General features: G+C 41.9%; 1 protein-coding gene across 10 annotated transcripts in view; it reads right to left on the bottom strand.

Moving 5' to 3' along the window:
• DYNC1I1 (dynein cytoplasmic 1 intermediate chain 1) overlaps positions 1-21330 on the bottom strand; it is a 211901-nt gene that overhangs the window by 33883 nt on the left and 156688 nt on the right. For all 10 annotated transcript variants that reach the window (XM_041466643.1, XM_041466639.1, XM_041466641.1 and 7 more), the window contains 4 exons: positions 13999-14145; positions 9769-9882; positions 6847-6980; positions 4289-4433 (listed from right to left, as the gene is read on the bottom strand). In XM_041466643.1, coding sequence (XP_041322577.1) covers positions 4289-4433; positions 6847-6980; positions 9769-9882; positions 13999-14145 — 540 coding nt within the window. The remainder of the gene's footprint in view (positions 1-4288; positions 4434-6846; positions 6981-9768; positions 9883-13998; positions 14146-21330) is intronic.

Genomic DNA, 21330 nt, shown 5'->3' with positions numbered 1-21330 from the left:
TACATAATAAAAGATTCAAGAGGATCCAGCTTCATATGAAGAGTCATCTAAAATGCCTTACATGATAATATGAGAAGATATGGCCCAAAGGTGACCATCAAGTAGTGCCCTGGTTCATTCTGCAATACCCTTTTCCATCACAGTAAATTTGATCTATTAAGTGAATCTGATCAGATCCTATCAGCAAGGCTTTTGGGGAAGGGCAGAGGTACCTGTCTATAGCAGCACTACATGCTTCTTTGCATTTTTCTAAAGGTAGGCTTCAGCTGGACCTTGGAGGAGATGGTGTTCAACTCTAGGCCAAATGAAAACCAGTGGAGTCTGAAGTTACATGCTGATAGGAAGGTGTAACAGGTAAAATAATTTGCTCCAAGAGACAGAAGGACTGGGTTGTACCCAGGTTGTCAGCAAGCACATGAGCATAAGATATTCAAGGTACAGAGATGTATGTGATGGCACATAGAATAGAAATGGGAATGTTTGCTATTTAAAATGTGGTTTCTCAAAAAAGCTCAACAGACTGGAACATCAGAGCATACAGAAGAGAAGAGCAGCATGTGAAGAGCATAAGAAAATAAAAAAAGACAAAGGAAAGGCACGAGGAAGGCACTGCCATTGATGCACGTACTAGCAAAGCAAAACTGAGCATGGACACACAATGGGTAATCTGTCACTGAGGGCACACATGACCTCAGGCTCCATTAGACCCTGCTAATGGTTATGTGGTGGCCCTACTACCAGTCTGCTCACCTCTGAGCCTCCTTCTGATTTTGGTATTACCACCATTACTTAAACATTGGGCAGAGGGAGACAAGCACGGATGGGGATACAGCAATGTTTTACAGTTATTCCAATCTCTGCTTATCTGAGCACGATTTAGGCATAGGTGCAAGAGGAGAAAATTAGTCGTTAGCACCTCCCCTCAGTGGAAGGATAAGAGCTAAAGAAGGCATGTGAAGGATGAAAAAGCTAACAAAATCCAGCTCTCTGTCCAGACCCTTATTAACACCCTTAGCAGCAAACAAACTATCTTCTAGGCTTTAGCTGAAGCCAGCTTATGTTTTGCTATGTTTTAACAATTCCAAGACAGCTTCCATCTCTTGACACAATATCAAAAAATTTGCTCTCCAAACAGCAATTGCTGTAATAATAACAATACTTACATTTCATTATTTAACCTCATGCTATTCATTCATGAGGATTAGTGTTTAATTAATTAACAACACTTAGCATTTCCACTTAGCACTTTACCTCTTCAAAGCATCGTACCGACACGACCTAATTAAGGGCAGAGCTCCACAGACACTTCACATCAGGACTTCCCTTTGACAGCTCTGCATCCCAGACTTGCTCACATGGTGTAGCACGAATTCAAGGTGAAAGCCCTATTAACTTCATCAGGAACCAGGTAATGCCGTGGTTATCAAGCAACTATCTTTGCAAATTCTGTTTCTTTTCCTGTTGCTTCTGGTTGCTTGCTATTCACACAGGGATCTAATTTTTGGCTAATGTGATGGATGATAATATGAACCTTGTGTTAGTGTTATCTAAAAAACGCTCATTCATCCGCTAGTGAAAATCTTATTCTCAGTCACCTGGTTGAACTGCCTTTAGCTAGAAAATGTGTTAACCACAAAAACATTATAAAATGTAAAGTGAGAGTTTTTAAGGAAGATGGTGCTTTCAATCCATCAGTCAAATGCCTGCTATGAAAGTGCCTTTCTTGTAAGCACCCCGGGATGCTACACAACATCAATAGACAATAAAAACACAAAGCTTTTATGGTTCACTTTACAATTGGACATTGACTCTGAACCTGTGAAACAGAAAGGAATTGAATTTCATGACCAAAGAGGATAATGTGCACAGGATTAAGTAGACAATGCTGGTAGAAGCAGGAAAGCAATATGGCTTTGGATGCTGTTAGGGAGATTAAATTTACAAATAAGAAACTAAAGGAATAAACGAATACCGACTAAAATCTTGTTAGCCAGCAGAAGCACTTAATACTTTATATCAATCCACTATTTTTTTTTCAGAGCCCACTGATTGACTGAGCCTTGACTATGAGAACTGAACAAAGAGACCCTTAAATATGTAGTAGCTCCAGCCAAGAAAATTATTCAGACAATATGGAAATAAACTTCTGATGCAGTTGAATGGGGAGAAAAATAAAACATTCATCACAATTCAAGAACTTGCCTAGTGTCTCAGAGGATGTTTTCACAGGGCAGTGGCTGGCAGGGCAGCAGCCTGGGGCTGCTGCTGCTGCTTAAACCTGCTCCAGAAGAAAGTGAGTGAACCAAAAGAGCAATGCAGCTTCCAGGTCTGAGCGGTGTTGTGGTGTGTCACATGCACATCACAGCTCGCCCAGCTCAAACAGCTTTCTCAGGAAGCCTCTCTTGCCAGACAAGCCACAGCTTGATAGATATCAGAAATTTAAATGGTTTGGTTCTTTGAAAACTGATTGTCTTGAACAAAATCAGACCCAACCATTCTGGCACTGAAATATTCCACAAGGATAACTGTGTATTACTATCTGCAGCGTCTTTGTGCCCAAAATGTGCTGTGTTAGTGTTACTACTAACTTCTAAAATCCCAAGAGTTTAAAATAAAAATCAGGCTTTATTATCCCTTAATGTAATTTCATTTAAGCTGCAGATGAATGAGACCCTTATTGCCATATTCAGCCTCAAGCTGACAGCTAAATACCAATCCAAGACTTTTCTGTACATGTGTGATTGGAATTCAATACTTGCTTTTCATCTTCCCTGCACTCCCCACAAATTCTTCTCCCCTTACTCAGCTTCAGCTTCAACACTCCAATATTCCCTTGCTCCCAAGGGAAGTCATCACTGCCCAGGACTCCCTTGTCTCACCCGCCAAACAGCCTATCTAGCCCCACTGAGCCAACATTTAAGCTGTCCATCCCCTGGCTGTCCTGCAGTCTTTTCTAACGTTTACCACCCAGGAACCATCCCAGACCCATTCCAGCCTTCCCATGTCCACTCCTCTGGATTACTTTTGCATTGGTTCAGGCTGAATCTAGTGATGTGTTTAGTTATATGTGAATTAGGCAAATCATGCACCTTTCTCATTATGACTTTCCTGAAGTGCAATGCTCAAGACAAAACCAACAGCTGTGGTCATTGCTGATTAGGAAAAGATACCTGTTAATTAGTACACACACTGGATCAGGCCATTAACAAAAGCATTGGGAAGCTACTATGGAAGCTGATTCAAGTTACCATCCAGGTAACTGCTTCTTTTTCCAGCACAAGGCTGTTACATGAGCCCTTCTGATCACTTTCATATTTACATTTGCTGTGCATCTGTTCTAGCATCTCCAAGCCCTGATGTCTTGGATGAACACATGCTGAGATACTTCCTGACTGTGGTCAGCTTCCAGTACAGGAACTCTGCCGGGTGCAGCTCAAGATGTGAAACAAATGCAGCCGTAAAAGCGACTTGGTTAAGGCAAGAACCTAACATTTGGAGGGCAGTTCTCTACTCTAGTGTATAAAAAAATAAATGTAGATTACTTGTATAATTAGGACTTTACATCTCATTGTCCCATTTTACTCAGCCTGTATGATTCATCAGGTTGGTCTGTTTAGTCTGTCCCATGGAGTGTTGGGGTTTCAAAGTTCCACAGGACTGTGCCATTTCTGCTCTTCTGCTGCTCTCTCTGAAAGAGGTCATGGACAGACAGCCACAGAGCAGTCAGCAGCAGATCCCTGGTGGTCATCAATGTAAGTTCCAGCATGTACTTCCTCCCTGCTTCCAGTGTCTAATGTCATTGGGACATTGTATACCTTTTGGCTATCACAGACTCCTCCAGCAGTGAATTTCGCAGGTGATATTGATTGCACTAAATTGTATGTGCACTTCCCCTGTTGCTTCATCAGAGGAAGCTGTTCCTGCTCCTGCACCACCACGGCGCATAATATTAGCCTTGCAATTTAGCCTGCACAGGGAGTGCTGAGTGGATTGTTTGATGGCTGGGAGTACAAGACATCCTCTTCTCCTTGCCTTGTGAAACTGTTCAGCACTAGGGTTAACACTGAAATGAAGGCCTGCTAAATGGCAAGGTATGCTCCAGGGCAAATATGATTGAGGGTTGTTACACTAGCTGTATATTTTACTTACAATTCTACCACATGCTCATTCTAATCACAGCATAACAATTAATTGGTTCTTAGGACTTGATAGACAGTATTAAAATATTTCTGACAACAGCATTTTCCCAAGTAGAATTACTTGTCCCAGCCCAACTTGGATTTCTTACCTTTGTGGTCCACAATTTCACTGTCCAGTCAAATGATGATGTGACAAAGAGATGGGAAAAGTCTATTGGACCCACTGCCATGTGACAGTTGATTCCTGTGACAGGTCCTTGGTGGCCTTCAAAAATTTCACCAATGCCAGCTTTACTGCAGGAAGAAGAAGGATTTACATGCAGAGTGATTCACCACCTAGTGTTTTAACATAACTTTTCTTTACTGTTAGGGTCCTGTTTCCTTTTAAAGTTCTATTTAACCCGCAAATCTTTCTCCTTCTGCTAAGGACTTTGCCTGCAGAGGTTTACTCCAGTGGGCAAAATTAATGCTCAGAATCAAGCACAGGGAGAATTTCTCTTACTTCTGAAGACTTACCTTACTCACTTCTACATACACTGTCTACTCCTGTAGATTGAAATAACACTTCTGTATCATTATAAAATTCTAAATTGTAATTATACTATAGCTTATGCCTCTGAGTAAGCCATTATCAAGGAATAACCATTAAAATAAAAATGCAGATATGTTAATGACTTATCATGGGCAAATCTTTTTCTCTTAAATATCTAAGATAACTTTTCTTAGCAGTCAATCAAGTCACTTGAGGAAGCAAATGCTTTTTCACAAAAAGTGAAGTAATTGATCTTGTGATCAGGTATCATACAGTCATTACTTTGAACAAGGGGAGATGTGCATTTCATCAGCCAGAGGCTGGAATAGCTGTTAACAAGGAAAAGTACAACGCTGTGTAAGAGACAATGTGCACAGTTTTCTTCTTCCTGGAAGCAAATGATGCCAGATCAGTTGTCAGTGCTGTCTCACAGTGTACACAGAAAAGGAAATAATGAAATTACCCTTTTAGCTAGATTATAGAAAAATTGGCCTGTGCCAGTGAGTACAGTGTGAGCACAGTGTACTGAAAGGAGATACGGAGCTGTGCCAGAGGAAACTGCTCCCTCATCCAGCTGGTGCAGTGTCCCCTCACCTCTCCTGTGTGGACAGGGTGACCTCACTTATGTTCCGCTGCCAGACCTCGCAGCATGTGCTGGAGCAGGGGCTGAGCCCTGCAGTGCTGAATACAAAGGACACCTCTTATTTTATCCCAGCTATCTGCCACGTAGTCAGTGGGGTAAGGGGAGTTCTGGAGCACTGAGACCACCCTGGGTGTCTGCTGTGCTGTGACACACCTTTTTCCAGAATGACATATGGCTCTTCACTGTGCTGGGCTGAAGGACACAGGAGCCTCTGGAAGTAAACCTGGGATGATAGCAAAAAGCTTCAGGAAAGACAGGCAGGAGCAGAAGAGTTTTTGTCAATGGTCAGTAGAATGTTTCTAAAAAGGTGTGCTAAAAAGAGGATCTGGCACCTTCCCCCTCTGGTGAGGAACAAACCAGGCAAGTCTGAAAGCTCAGAAGTGAGAAATGCTCTTGGGCATGCTTCATTCATCCTAGCAGCCTAAGACTCATTCAAACCATGTCTAAATAGACACAATTTTGCAACGCTGTCAGCTGTCAGGCTAAAATAAAAATATTTAAAAATAAAAAATCATTGAACAAAACATATGTAAAACAGTATTTATAAAACATTTGGGATGTGTAACAGAAGCCTTACAATCTTAAATCACTGTATCAATGTCTTTTTGGCCAACATATACTCAGAATATGATAAAATATGAATTCAGAGAACATTGCGTACTACTGGGGCAGATGAGCTCCAAGTCTGTCAGTGGAAAACCAGGCTTTTGTTCTTTACAAAAGCCTTTCAAGTTTCCCAGAGATAAAACTACTACTGGAAGCTAACAGAGCACACTAGCATCCTGCAGGTTTGCAGGGTGCCAAACAAGGAACTTGCAGTACCAAACTACAGCCTGAGTTATGTTATGTGTGACCACAGCGTGAGAGAGCACAGGATTGTCTAGAACCCATGTGGCACACTGTGGCTGCATCTGTGTTATTAAAGGAACCAGGCCCATGGTGGCTTTTCTCTGATTTATCACTGTGGAGACTGAAGATGGAGCTGAGAATGGTAAAAAATAAAACAGATTACCATCTGATATTGGTTTAGGCCTGATTATCCTGCAACAGAAGTGTCTCTGAGGGCCTCGTTTGACCTGAGCAGACATAGACACTGGCATCTCAGCTAGGTGTATAAACCTGTACACAGCTGTGTAAACCTCCATCTCATCTCATATATCTCATCTCATCTCATCTCATCTCATCTCATCTCATCTCATCTCATCTCATCTCATCTCACAGGTGAGAAAGAGGTATTTCTGAGGGCCTAGCCACCTTCTCTTCAGGCACATGACTGAAAAAGGTAAAGAAAGTCAGCCTTAGGGTAATCACTGCTCCCCACCAGCTACACAGGGAGCCTGGGGTAACTGCCCCACTATAACAGGCTGTAGCAAAGATGCTCAAAGTCAGGGAGCTCCTGTGCCGGTCACAAGAACAGCACAAACACTGTTGATCCAAGAGAAGAAAACATTGAACACTCTCCACACACACCTGGCTATCTCTCATCGACACAGGTGCACAATGTTTTATAAGTACAAAATACTGAACTTCACCTTCCATGACGACAGGCTGTGTAGACTGTTCCCTCTTCACTGCCCACGACAAAGTTATTGACATCTCCAGTTGGGAAAGCCATTCCTGTGACCGCCACTGGTTTGGACTTATTGTATACCAGCTCCATGCTCTCCTACCAAAACAGATTTTTGTTATTATGCTGGCATCCTCCTTTTGTTAGTCTGGGTTGGGGTTTTTTTAAAAACTGATTTCTAAATATTACATGGAGTAGCAGGAGAGGAAGATAAAATCATTTGACCCAGTCACATTTGGTTTCTACATAAGATGTAGTAAGAAGATGCAGTGTCACAAACCAGGATGCTCCTGCCATCCCCAGTGCTGTCTGTCACACATATGAGACTGGCAGGAGGGCACTGGCCTTTTCTGCATCATCTTAGATCAGCCAGAGATGACAGGTGAGAATTTAAAATCTAATGGTGCAGAAACTAAAGATAATACCTTAATGGTTACATTTGCCAGCCCCAGGCTTTAATAAATCATGCAATACCCTTCTATTTGCATTCTGGAAATCAGTTGTCAGGAAGCTCTTGCAATATCGTGTGCAAGTGAGGCATTTATTTCACTGTGTCATTTGTCCCTTTGCAGAACAAAATTAAAAAGTTGGGGTCCTGTCACTACCACGATTCTAAGCATTGCTTTTCAGGGATTTTCTGAGGTAACCATAAACACTCCCTCTAGACTCCACCATCAAGCTACAAACCAGCAGGAATGTTTTCTGTTTTCATTTGGTAGCTATATTTTAAAGCAAATCAGCATGCCCATTTTTGCAATTGCAAATAAAATAACCATGCAAGTTTGTGGCTGTTGCAAGATGTGTACGCTTTGAGCAGATTTTGCACAACTTTTTAGGTTTTCAGCCTAAATGGTGTAACCCAAGAATCCACAAAAGGCCTGAATGATTTAACCATTTTCATTTTTAGCTATTTAAGTGGTTATGTTCTCTATGTTTAAAAGGTCTGTGCTGCTGTTCTTCTAGGGCCAAAGTCTGTACGGTTTTTCTCAAAAGGGCTTTTTTGCTGTAAAGAAATTGGGTATCCCTGTGAAAGGAGAGCGATGCAAACCCACAGAGAAATTCTTCTGCTTGGTTTATGCTTTTCTTTGAAATAAATTTGGTTCTATTATAAAGGCAAAGCAAGGCATGGAAAATGCATTGGGAGACCACCCCATATTTCTGTAAACATGTGAGTGAGAGAGAGAGAAATTCTGTTTTATGGGAGAGAAACCATATATTTTTGTTAAAACCTTCTGGGGTGAGATCATCATTTAGTGTCTCTGCAGGGACATGACCATAGACTGTGGTGGACACTCTGCTCCCAGCGCCCACACCATGACTGTACACAAGTGCTCTGGAGCTGTGTCTTTGGACAGTTTCAGACTGACACACATCAGCAACACTTTACTCCTCCCAGTTTAAAGCTATGGCATGCAGCTTGACGTCAAGTCCTGTGCCTCTCTTTTCTAGATCACCACGAGCCATGTGCCAGACTTCGGTGTAATGTGGGGTGTGTTCCCATCCTTGTCGAGAGCCAGATTTGGAGCAGAGAAATTCCATTTGAGTGATGAGATACTGGAACTCAGATGTTCACAGATCTGTGCTTCAGACTTTAGTATTCCAGTAAATGAATATGCAGGGGTGGGATTGGATTTGTCTTCTTGATGTTTAGGTGAGAAACTGTGGAAGGCATTATACCTGGGCCATTTTAGATGCCTCCACTTCTACTGCAGAAGAATATTGGTTTCTTACAGTCCCAGGGCACAACTACCAGCCCTACACTGTTGCCTTACATGAGCAATGTGGTCGAAATTTGAAGTTGGTCTCACTTTGAGTAGAGGAGTAGATGTGATGACTTCCAGAATCCTCCTCCACCCTAAGATAGGATAGTTCCATGTCCCAGGGTGGGTATCTGAAATGGCTTTTCACACTTGGATGGGATGAGTCACCCTCCAGAAGTACCAGCCTCCCTCTACCTCAGTGGTACAGAAAACTTGAATTTCTAAGTTAGACTTGACACATCAATTTTTAGATGGCTGAGGTTAGGATAGAAGAGTCCCACCTCTTGTGTAAACACTGAAAAGCAAATAATTCAATAGTAATTGCATATTAGCGCATGATTAATGGAATCATTATAGGGAGTTTCTATGCAGCATTTTGAAACAAGATCAGATCCCATGCTGCTTAGTAAAATTATATTAATTCTTTTCTAAGAAATTGTGTATAAAAATGAGTGATGTGTTAGAATAGAAAATGTATTTCTTCCAAAGATAACACTTAAAAGATGCTTTCTGTACACCTTTTTCAGCATTGGATTCTTTGTTTAGTTTCCATTATTATAATCACTAGTGGTTTGGGCAATTTTCCTGTGTTTCCTTTCATTTCTGATACAAAGGAGAGGAGGGGGGAACAGACAATAGTAGCAAACATTCCAGAGGGGGAGAATTAGTTCTAAAACTTTTGATTTGCATTGTTTGTTCCTTTGGCTACTGAAGGCTGCCAGCAAAATAAGTTTCTGACTGTGCCTTGGAAACCTGCAGTGCCTAGGGTGTGTTCAGCAGCAGTGCAATCTAGTCCATATTTGTTAAACAATGCTGTAGAATAAGTGCAATTTATACCACAGGCGACTTCTGTAATTACCATGCTTTAAAATGGACTATTTCATTTTCACTTGAAACTGACCTATGTATTAACGTATTACAATAATTACATGATTTGTGGTAAAGGAAATGGGGTTTGGCTCTTAGCAGAGACTGCTGGAAGCAAGCTGTACTCTTTCAAGTGCATCCATTGGTTTTAGTTTGTATAGGATGCAAGATTTTGGCTCTTAGGAGCTATGTTCCACTACGCAGGTATCCTGCTCTACCAAAGACAATTTTCCCCCCCACGCTGGTGAAAACAAACCCACCTGTGGAGTTGAGAGCATGTCCAGGCTCCAGGAGCACATTTTTCCATCCGTAGAGACAGTAATAAGATTGTGTGCATTCTGTGTTCCAACTACATTCACACAATACACAGGATGCTGAAAGCACAGAACACTGGAAGTCAGAGAGCCATTCTTACGCTTTCACAAACAGATTTCTAATGTCTCATATGTTATTTTAAAGAATGATTAAATAGTCACACAATGCCTGGAAAATATAAGACTCAGCTTTTGCCAGATAGGAATTGTTTTGGTTGGGTTATTGTGTTTCTTTTTCATTTAAATATTAAGAAGTACGTTATGGAGGTGGAAATGTTTTCAAAGTTTCATTTTCCTCATAATAAAACAGCCCAGCTGAGTAATGCTGTGAAAATACAGAATTATGTGGATGAGATTTCACCCACAGGGACAAGTATCATTCTACTGATGGCTTTTGACACTGAAAATAACCAGCAGAAAGAGGAAAACTGTCCAAATTGAATAAAAATGAAAACTTTATTCAAGAAAACAGCTGCATAAAACTTGAACTATGTCAGAATTTGGCTTGCATGCTAAATTTTTGCAAATGTACTCCAGTTGAAGAACATGAACAAGCCCATCAATGTTCTTCAGCGTTGGCCAATACACCTTTTAAAATCTGTCATTATAAGTGGGGAGTGACTAGATTTAGCGTGTTACACCTGGTTCACCATGGTGCAGTCATTCCATAGAGGCTGAATTCCAGCTAGTATGCATAATGAAACTTGGCCTATTCCTTTTCCAAGGAGCCTGGTAACACTTTGAGCCTGAAATGCCATCTGATATCTGATGGTGACATATGAGGGATGGGTCAAGTTCTGCAATCTCCAGAGTGAAAAATCAGTCAGACTGAACAATAAAATTTAATTTCCTTTGACCGGTACAAGTGGTACTGCTAAATTAAAGGTTAGAAATACACAAAAGTCAAGCAAAGAAAAATTTAATTTTTCTGCTGTGTTTACCAATAAATAGAAGACCTCCAGAAAGAAAAAACAATTTTTCTCTAATACTTTGCTTAATTAAAGAAGATTAGAACCAACTTGCAAGACATCCTAGCACTCTAGGGAGCTTCTAAGCAACTCCATGTAGTGTTAGGAATGTAGCATTTGGTCCTGCTGAAAGGAATGGCAGAACTGCCACTTACGTCAAGATCCAGCTGTAGGTCACCCACCCAGTCAGTGGGGAATGGCAGAAATGCTCAAGAGCTCTGGCTCACTCTCAGGTTTGATACCTGAGTGGGCCCAGTAAATGTCCCCTCTCCAAGAGCAAAAGGTGCAGCACCTGTACAAACAGTGTTTGTGCCCACACTGAGATGGACTGAGCAGCTGGTGCTGAAACAGTACCTTGTGCTTGGAGGAAACCTGTACACACCAGTAAGTCACAAGGTCCATTTGATGCCATTTTTTTATTTTCTCTCAAGATTGTCAGGCACCTGGTTTCTCCCAGATCATCAAATGCACCCCAATTAATCCCTCATATGTGTCTCACACTATTACCCTCATATCACGGACCTTGTTGCTGCTTAGTGTAAGCTAATGACCCCAGTGCTAAACATGATTACTGCATACTGATGTGTGAAATAAGCATAGACCTTTTTTTTTCATGGGCTTTTGACCTCCAGTAGACCAAACAGACAGAGTGGGTGAGCAAGCAGTGGAATATGCAGAATATTTAGCAGGGGGAAAAGAGTGAGCCATGTCTTTCCAGCAGCATCTCAGTGTGTCAGGCCTGGCTTTAATCAGGGCTACCAGCCATCAATTTCACGCACAATAAAACTCATGGCAGAAATGAAAAGATGTAAGGAAAGCGGATGAAAAAGACAACCAACTGTATGTAACAGAAAGTCTAAACAGGCTCCTTCCTTTCAAAGGGTTGCTGCCAGCTTGCTTTTATTTATCTTGGAAATGAAATCATCATGCAAAAAGGTTTTGTCTTAATTAAAATTTCCTGTTGTCCCAAGTGCAGATGTGTGGTGGGTGTGAAAGGAAATTAGTGAGTAAGCTGTGGGTAGAATTCTCTTTCCTGGTGAATCCAGGCAGTAATCAGTGATACTAAATTTCAGGAAGGTTTAAGTCAGGGAAAACAACACGATCTATCTGTTTCAAATAAACAAAGCAAGAGAAAGAAAAGAGAAAAATCCTTTTTTCACATACAGCATGAGTTTGAATTAAAAAAAAAAGACTACTCAGCTCACGTATCTAGCAGTACAAAAAGTAACATTGCTAATGTAGCGTTGTCTTCATTTAATTTTTTTTTCTTGGCAGCAAGGATTCAAGCCAGCCTTTTGCAACCAAGACCTCATTTACAGTTTATGTAAGTAAGCAACTCTTATTGTAAAATCTGAGCACTTCTTAAAATATCATACTTCCTCATGTTAGACTGTGCAAACACTTATTTATACCAATCCATGACAGCACATAAAGTGCCCATCCACAACTGAAAGTAATTTATTTATATTTTTCAAAAGGAAAACATTACATATTGTTCTACTGCAATAATAAAACTGTTTTAATATATAATTCCAGGAGGTACAATTTTGCCTTAAATGATTTTTGAGTGTAAACAAATTACTTCCCATTAGTCTTTGCTTTTCCACTAGATTTTGAGTCCCAGTTGTTCAATTTTCAGTGACAGTCAGCTTCTTGCCACTAGTTTTCTGGTCTGCTACATCTCTAAATTGCACTTCCAGGAGAGACTGTTTCTTTTCATGCAGATTGAACAACATTACTGGCAACAAAATGAGCAAAAACATTAGGGAAATGAAAAGCAATCTTGAAGTTGCAACCCATGGCACAAATCATTAGATAATTACATCAACATTCATGATAGTGGAAATTTAGGGAACAGTATTTGTATTGCCTGGCTCACTAAGCATGTCTGTGCACACCTGTAATTTTTAATAGAAGGGACTTGCAGTCATAATACTGGCCCCATCCTGAATCTTCAGCAGTAATTCACATGGCATGGCTTCTGGAGTTGTCTTTTAACTCCAGGGATTATGTTGTCACAGTCAACTGAAAGCTGAACCTTGATCTGCAAATTCCAAACCTTAGAATCACAGAATTGTAAAAGCTGGAGCTGCAAAAGTACTGTCACTTTGTCTGAACCTTCAATCTGCTAGAACAAGATTACCATCTTATCTCTCAGAGTGCTTTGTCGAGTTCAGTTCCTTACGTTACAGAAAATTTGTGGTTTTCTGCACTCTTATATCACATTTTTGCATTTTTCTCCTCCTTTCTACTTTCCACTCAGGAGCTGCCCTAAGCTTGCTCCCAGGATGAGCTATTCCACCTTCCATCTCTCCTGAAGAGTGTGCCCATGCCCAGACTCTGGAGGAGGAGAATGCACAAGGTGTTTGTGCAGGACGGACTGGATGGCAGTGCCATAGCAGAGTGAGGATGCTTTAGCAGGCAACCCAGGCTTGACTATTCCTCCAGCACAATATGAGTGCTTTGCAATGTAAGAGACTTTCCTATCACAGACATCATCCTTGTACCACAGACAAAGTCTCTTCTTTCTCAGACATTCTGTCTTACTGCTCTTGCCACCATCAATAATTATCTGTAAGTACCTGTGTGTATCAGCAAAATACTCTCCTCCTTCATTCCACTGAAACAAACTCTCCCTCAGTGTGCAAACTCTGCCCTGTGGCCCTGTCTGGATCAGAAGATCATGGCAGGGATTTATGTATTGCTCTATTAGAAAACAGAAGCAAAGTGCCCCACTTTTTCCGAGGGCACCAGCATCTACTTATAGGAATCCACTATGAGACCCTCATAGGTGCCTAATCTGGTTCAAAGGAGACATTTGTGTACACCAAAACAATGGCTCAAATTGCCTGCCACATCAGACTGAGAGGCATACAGCCTCCACAGTGGCCTGGCTCTCTTTACAGACAATGGGGACAAGAATTAAAGAGCTACTGTGCTGGCACATAGGTGCCTCACTCAAGTGTTGTACTCAATCCTGCCTTCCTCCTTGGAAAGGAGAATAATGTCCTGACTTGATTGTACAACGTGTGGTGATTAAACGCTTACAAGAGGCGGTTGTTCATGTCTCAGATCTAATTTTTTCCCTTCAAGGGCCGCAGTTCTGTTTTCATCTGTGTGGCAACTAGCATTATAGACACAACTAGGCAGCTACCTCTCCCTGCTGACCATCTCCTCTAAGGAAGGAGGAGGTGATTTTTATCCTTACCGTGTGAGCAGCAGCAGACAGGGGAGTTCTCTGGACTGGAGTGCGCCTGTGACTGCGATTATCCCACAGGACAATCTGGCCAGAGTATGTTCCACCGACGACCAGGTTTGGGTGAAAGCGGGCAAAACAGACTGACATCACGGAGGACTGGAGGAAAAGAGGTAGAGAAGAGAGGGGTTACATGGTCAGCCATCTTCAGTTCTCTCCCTAGGGAAGCATACTGTAATTGGCATTTTGTATTTTAGGAATCACCGTATGAACTTTATTCATATTCCTTGCATACTAGTAATTCTACTAAAGCAACAGGACACATGCAAAGAACTAACTTTGACCCTAAAATGTGTTGTTCCATTGGTCCTAGGGAAAATACAAGATGAGTCTGAGCATGATGCTAAAAACCTGAGATAACCTTTCCATGACAGTGTCATGGTAAAGTGAAGTGAGAACTTCAACTAACCAGATGCCAGCCAAACAGAGAATGGCATCCTGGCCCATGACATCCCATCAGGGAGAGCTCTTCCCCTCTTTCTTCTCTAAATTTTAACTCAGGCAGCTTGAGGAAAGCCTGTGGAAAAAACCTGCAAAGTTCACCTCCAGGTGTGCTGTTGTGAGAGCATCAGCTGACAAGCTGTGTCTCATTGCTGGATCAATGACTGATTCCTCTGCTACCAAGGTAAGAACAAAGGGGACCACACCTTACTTTACACTGTTTAAGCAGAACTGAGTTTTTCCTCATCCTAATGGCAGCTGAGTTATCTTTGTATATTTTCTTTAGCTGGGGATGCTTAGGAGCCAGTCTGGTGTGATGGGTACTCTGGCTACCTGGCAGAGTGCCCCACATGCCAGTATGGAGATTGTTATCCATCCCAACTACCACTTTTCAATGTCTTTAAAATAACACAACAGCTGAAGTCCTCAAGGGAACAGTCCCCAGGCCTTCATGTGCCTACAAGCTACAGCCAAGAGCAAGAAGCAGTAACTCCTTTAAGTTTTCCATGCTCTTCTTAAATAATTACTTTCCATTTTAATATAATTGGTACTGAATTTTATGTCTTTATACAAATGGTTTTTTATATTTTAATGACTGGATATTTTAAAGTATTGGTATTCCTATCTGGGAACACACTTTACTCAGTGACAAAGGGTTAACTAAATTATCATATTTCATTTGCATAAAAAGCATGGCAGATGTTTCAGTAAACTTTGTTGAATTAGGAACACTGGAGCTGCCAAGCTGAACTAGACCCAGTGTCTACATTGGTAATGGCCCTGTCTCTGGGAGAAGTGGATGGGGTTATAAAACCTTTGACATGGGCAGATGTGTTGCCTCCTTTTCCTACTGCTCCTCGTGATGATTTCTAGTGGCTTGAGACTGATTTGAACTCATGAGAGACTTGAAACCCCTTCTGATAGGGCTAGAATTAACTATGCTAACTCTTGATGCCTATAACTAGGTTATTAAGAATAAAGTTAAATGGGAAGTTTAAACAGTTGTTACTGAATTCATGTGGCTGCCTGATAATTGATAAATTAAACAAATTTTGATAAATTGATAAATTGTTTAAAACCAAAGTATATGTTAAGTGAACTTAATAGACATACTTACAGCATACAGCAGCATATTCATTACTGGGTTTTTTGACCTAATAAGATAATCAAGACAATGAAAAAAGCTGCCATTACCTTTTTCCTTCTGCACTCTCTCTGGATCTTCCTGACTGTTCACTTGACATCTTTATACATTCCCCTCTTGACTAATGCTTCTGCATACATTTCTCTTTTGTTATATAGTCTAGCACCTAATGACTAGAGGATTAGTGTAATAAATGCCTATTTTAGTCCATATCCAAGTGCTTGAGCACAGCAATTCCATTATGGTCAGTCATAGCAATAAGAGGTAGCTTCCAAACACCATTTCCAAAGGACCTAGCTTTACAGAAAAGAAACTCCACCCCTAAGGAACAGGATGTTGGTACTGTTAAGAGGGGTTTAAGACTCAGCTACTCTCCAGCTGCTGTCCAGTTTCCACGGATTCCCCCCACATTATAATTAAAACGACCCTACAGCACATGTTCTACATTTTATCTCTTTGTTTAATGGCTTAGTGAGTTGTTTTAATCAACCCCTCTCATTCCTTATAACTAAGCTGACAGATATTCTTACATGAAGTGAAATAGCCAGATGATTTTAAAATAGTACAGCTCCACCACTGGGTACACCCCACAGCAGCTACAGGGCTCCACATGTATTTTAAGAAACCCCAATTCAAACAGTCATTCCACAACAAAGTTCCCAAGTTTGTCCCAAACAAACTTGGGAGACTCTGAAGCAGGGCAAAGAAGCCAAGTGGACAGGGTATTTTTAAAAGTTCTGCTTTCATGGTTAGCATGTTTTTGCATTTAGAATGCCAGAATACAGTTGAATGGTCAGGATATAAACTGCTAAAGTGTGTTTTTCATAAAGTTCAAAAATAACCTACAGACATGACATGGGCTTGGGCTCTCTGCACTGCTTCTAGTTTTCTTCTAGTTTTATATCTCCCTCCAAAGCAGCTTGCAGTCTTCAAAAGGTGAAATGTTCACATCCTTTTAATTATGTCAGTATTATTTTTCTATCCAATAAAAAATTCTGTCAAATATTAGAATTTAACAATTTAAGGACTCCATTCCATAGCACTTAATACAGTGATTATTTTCTTAAAATTAATGGCAGTACTGAGATGAGTAAGGGCTGTAAGATTAAGCCCATTCATTTAAGAACTTGAAAAGCATTCATTTCTTAGTCTTAATGGGAGAGAATGGCTGACAGGTCTCCAGTCTGTCTGAACAGCTCTGTGCTCAAGGACAGCAGCAGAAACCATTCCCTGTAAGCCTCTTCTGCCCCCAGGCTGCCTCTTGTTTGCCTGTTCAAGTAGTCTTGCTCCTCTGAAACAGCTTTGCCACTGACTTCAAAGGGGGAGGAACCAGCACATGGTCAGGTTTTTAAAATAACAGCATATCCTCAGTTGCACTTCTGCCACACCCTTCTAGGGAAATCTCATGGCACTTTCCAATAACAATGGTAAAGCTTCCCAGTTCTTCAGTTAGGGATATTTTATACTGCAGGTGCTTAGTTACCTGTTGCAGAGGACAGAAGCAGCTAGTCTCACAGTATATGGCAACAGCACATAAATAAATGTAGGAGGAATCATGTCAGAAGGAATTCCACAGGGAGTTTAGTGTTCACAGTAGAAAAGCAGCATTTAAAGCTAGGAGATTCCCAGCATTATCGTTTTATGGGTGCCACAAAGCATCTGTCTGAGCAGCTGTCGGGACCCACAAGACACGGGCAGAATCACAGTGTCTGGTCATCTGCATCCCTCTGAACAGCACTGTGCAGCGAATCACTCCAGTATGCACTTCAGCCTAATGCTCAGGTGTTTTCTCCCTCTATGCAAATACAGCCTACTGGATTTTGCTTTTTCTGTCTCTCCTTAGCTTTCTCAATGGCCTTACTAAAGGCCTTACTAAAGTGTTTCTGGTGCTTCTGGCTTTGTGATCTCCCACCCAGATGTTGTACTCTTAGTGGGGCCACAATACTGGCGCTGCTGCCTCATCCCCTGTGCATGCTCTGCCTCTCTGTGAATCTCCAAGGGCCGGAGGGGGAAACCTGAGTTAGTTCCATGTGGGAGCACTGCCCAAGCATAAGAGAGAGCTCAGGCTGCTAAACATGGGGATTCTGCCTGGCAAACAGGCAATCCTGCTACTCAAATGCTAAAGCTTCTGCTCCAGCTGCTGCAAGAACCGTGCTGAAAACAATTAAGAAACAAAACAGGAGATGTCCATGCTCTTGTTACAGCAAAGAGAGGGCTGGGTCTCACAAACAGAAGTGCTGCCCAGCCCTTGGAGAGGTCTGCAGTTGGGGGGAGGAAGGCAGCACCCTTTGCCCCCTGCCTTGGTGGGGGGGTCAGGTCATCTCAGCCCGTGGGGAGGAGTACTGTGGAGCACGGCTCACATCATAACCTTTTGTTCATCAGTCCTGCTCTGCCTCCCTGCTCCTTCCTTCCCTCCCTCCCTCCCTCCCCACTAATGCACTGATCCAAACAGGCCCCCAGCCCTCTTCAAGTGGCTGGCAAAGCTGTTTTTTATTTTAGAAGCTTAATACAGCCCAGATTTGGATTAATGATGGCATATCCCGTCAACCACAGGTACACGTGCTTGGGACAGACAGTCATTTAGCTTCTCCCTGCTGAGAAGCCTGACCTCAGTACCCACATGTGATGTGTGTAAGGCCCTGGAGACTCAGCTGTCTCTGCTCATGTCCATACGCTCCGATGGCACTCTGCCCAGCCACCAGTCAAACAAGTTCACGAAGACCTGGGTGCTAAATAATAATAACTCTCAGTAGGCAGTGACTACTGCCTTCAGCCAGACCTCTTCTGCAGGAAACCACCCCCGGAGCCAGCATTGCCATACTGGTGCCATATGCCTACGCCTGACACCAGATGTATCTCAAAACAATACTTTGTCAGTGGGAAGGAGCAATCTGAGGAGTTCACAGGGATTTCTAGGCTCCAGAAGACCAGGTTATAATGCAGCAGGCTCTCAGGAAGCTCCTGAGTGGATTTTCTAGCTGACACATGCATGTGAAAAAAGCGCATCAATGGCATGCTGCTGTGGATCACTCTGGCACAGACAACTGCAGGCAATGAAATCAACTGCAGCTGAGTTCACAGAATCACAGAATATGCTGAACTGGAAGGGACCCATCAGGATCATTGACTCCAACTCCCATTAAGAATCACGATGTGCTGAGAACCTTGTCCAAACACTTCTTGAACTCTGTCAGGCTTGGTGCTGTAAGACTTTCCTGGGGAAGCTTGTTCCAGTGCCTTCTGAGTGAAAAACCTTCTCCTGATCTCCTACATAAATCCCTCCTGATGCAGCTTCCTGCCGTTTCCTTGAGTCCTGTCGCTGGTTATCACAGACAAGAGATCAGTACCTGTCCCTCCTCTACCTGTCATTAGGAAGTTGTAACTGCAAGGAGGTATCCCCTCAGTCTCCTCCAGGCTGAACAGACTACATGACCCCAGCTGCTCCTCATATGGCTTCCCCTCCAGACCCTTCAGCATCCTCGTGGTCCTCCTTTGGACACTCTTAATAGTTTAATGTCCTTTTCATATTGTGACACCCAAAATGTGCACACATTATTCAAGGTGAGGCCACTCCAGAGGAGAGCAGGACAATCCCTCCCTGCCTGGCTGGTGATTCTGTGCCTGATTCAGTCCAGGACACAGCTGGCCCTCTTGCTGAAGTGGGAGACCCTTTTCTGTGCTTGAGGGACTGAGAGTAGAGGGACAAAGCTGTGGTACTGCTCCTTAGCTAAAACCATGAAAGGGTGCCATACTCATCCATAGGAACTGAAGAACAGGGTCTGAATCATGGATCACTTATGTCTGCGCTCCTGAGGAATAAATAAATAAAGAGGAAGGCCAGAAGTACACATGCAACTTACTCATAACCTTTTGTTCTCAGTCCTGCTCATCAAGAGCAGCATTTAGAGAGTCTAAGCACTCACAGTCCCTCTGACAGCTGCCAGCCTTCTTCTGACCAAGCAATCACGAGACCTTTTAATTCCTGCATTGCTATACACATATATATCTGGCCCCCTACATCACAGGGATGATATACTTCAACTGCAAATGTGGATTAAAATCATCATCTAGAAATAAACCAGAAACTGAATTATTAAATAAAGCCCTTTTTTTCATGACTGGTCATGGACTGAGAATAATCATGGAAAGCAGCAGTATCAGATCTGAACACTTTCTCTGGTTTAGGGACATTTCTCTGGTTTTGCACCACAAAAGGTGCGAGATATCTTGAAAGAGGCAACTTCAGGGTGACTTTGCTTTGGCTACTGAGATACCTAGTATTGTGCACTGAAATAGAGCCTGTGTTCCTTCCAAGAGTCCTGTTTATTTTTAGTACCTGCTAGTGTGAGTTTGGATATTTCTGTGTTTCATATAACTGTCTAAGTATAATTAGCAGTAATGAGAAAACAGCAGAGAGAATAGCAACAGAATTACAGCTGGTTTTGAAATTAAATTTGAAAAGGAAGTTAAAACATGATTTATGTGTACAAAAACCTGTACCGAAGAAGTAACCACTTAATTCTAAAAGCTTCAAATTCCAAGACTTCTGCTCCCCTCCAACTGTCTTCCTATTAAAACTATGAAACAACATCTGAAAGATTTTGTGCGGGAGATTACTTGCGGTACCATACAAAATTCATCTCTACTAAAAATAAAATAAAAGCAGTTGACATCCTTCACATATTAAAAAAAAAAAAATAAAACCAAACAAACACTTCTTCAAACCAAATGTCAGAACTCTGTTTAATTAAAAAAAGGAAGTTTATACTTGGTTATGGTGTGTGTCGACATCTACCCCTTTGATTTACAAGAGTATGGACGGGAAAGAACAGATTGCTTTATTCAAGAGAAAGAAAGGAGGGAGGGGGCCCAGTGTGACAGGAAAGAGTGTAGGCTGTATTAACTTCAGTGCTTGTTAAAACATGAAGGATTAATGGTAGAAAGGGAGGGAAGAATTGTGAATGTCTCCAGTTTAGGATCTTCAAAAATGTTTGGGGATTCTAAGAATGTCTCACCAGACCACATGAAAGCTGTACAGAGAGACTCAGCCACACGACTGCTCTAAATCCAAAGCTGGTATTGCTCCACTTATACAATCAAACCAATGGAGCTGAAATGTAGCCACAAATTAAATTTATTTTTATTGAAAAAGTACTAAGTCCTTAAAAATAAGGAAAAGAGTATGTCAGGAAATGCAGCCTTTCTTAGCCGAGTTTACAGGGTAGGTAACTCTGGCATCTAACCTCAGTGCTGACATCTGAGTATTGCAGTAGAATCAGAGCACTCTGCCCAAGTCTGCAGAAAGGCAATATCCAGCCTTATGACTTCATTTTAAATACAGCAGAAAGCTGGAGCATTCTGCTTTCATCTCTGTGACTGCAGGTTCAGCCCATGTAACTCCAAGAGACAAATAATCAGGAGAAAAGTTTACAAGCTGCCTTTTCAAACAGGAATCTACACTTTAGCCCTTCTGCAAAGTGCATTTGCTGTTATTATTAATTCAGCAGGGTCAGGGTGACTCGGAAAAACAGCAAAACTGCTTGCTGTATTGCAAATGCAGATAATCCTGATACTTCTCAAATTTAATACAGGTAGATCCTGCGTCCCTTTATCCATGACTGCAGCAAGGAGTCAATTCAGTAACCCTGAATTACTGCACACACATACAAGCCTGAGAATACAGTCTTTGCTGAGCATCA

Source organism: Pyrgilauda ruficollis, unplaced genomic scaffold (assembly GCF_017590135.1).
Source record: "Pyrgilauda ruficollis isolate IOZ18807 unplaced genomic scaffold, ASM1759013v1 scaffold2, whole genome shotgun sequence".
In the NCBI taxonomy this organism is placed as follows: domain Eukaryota; kingdom Metazoa; phylum Chordata; class Aves; order Passeriformes; family Passeridae; genus Pyrgilauda; species Pyrgilauda ruficollis.
This window is presented reverse-complemented; position numbering and strand designations above follow the sequence as displayed.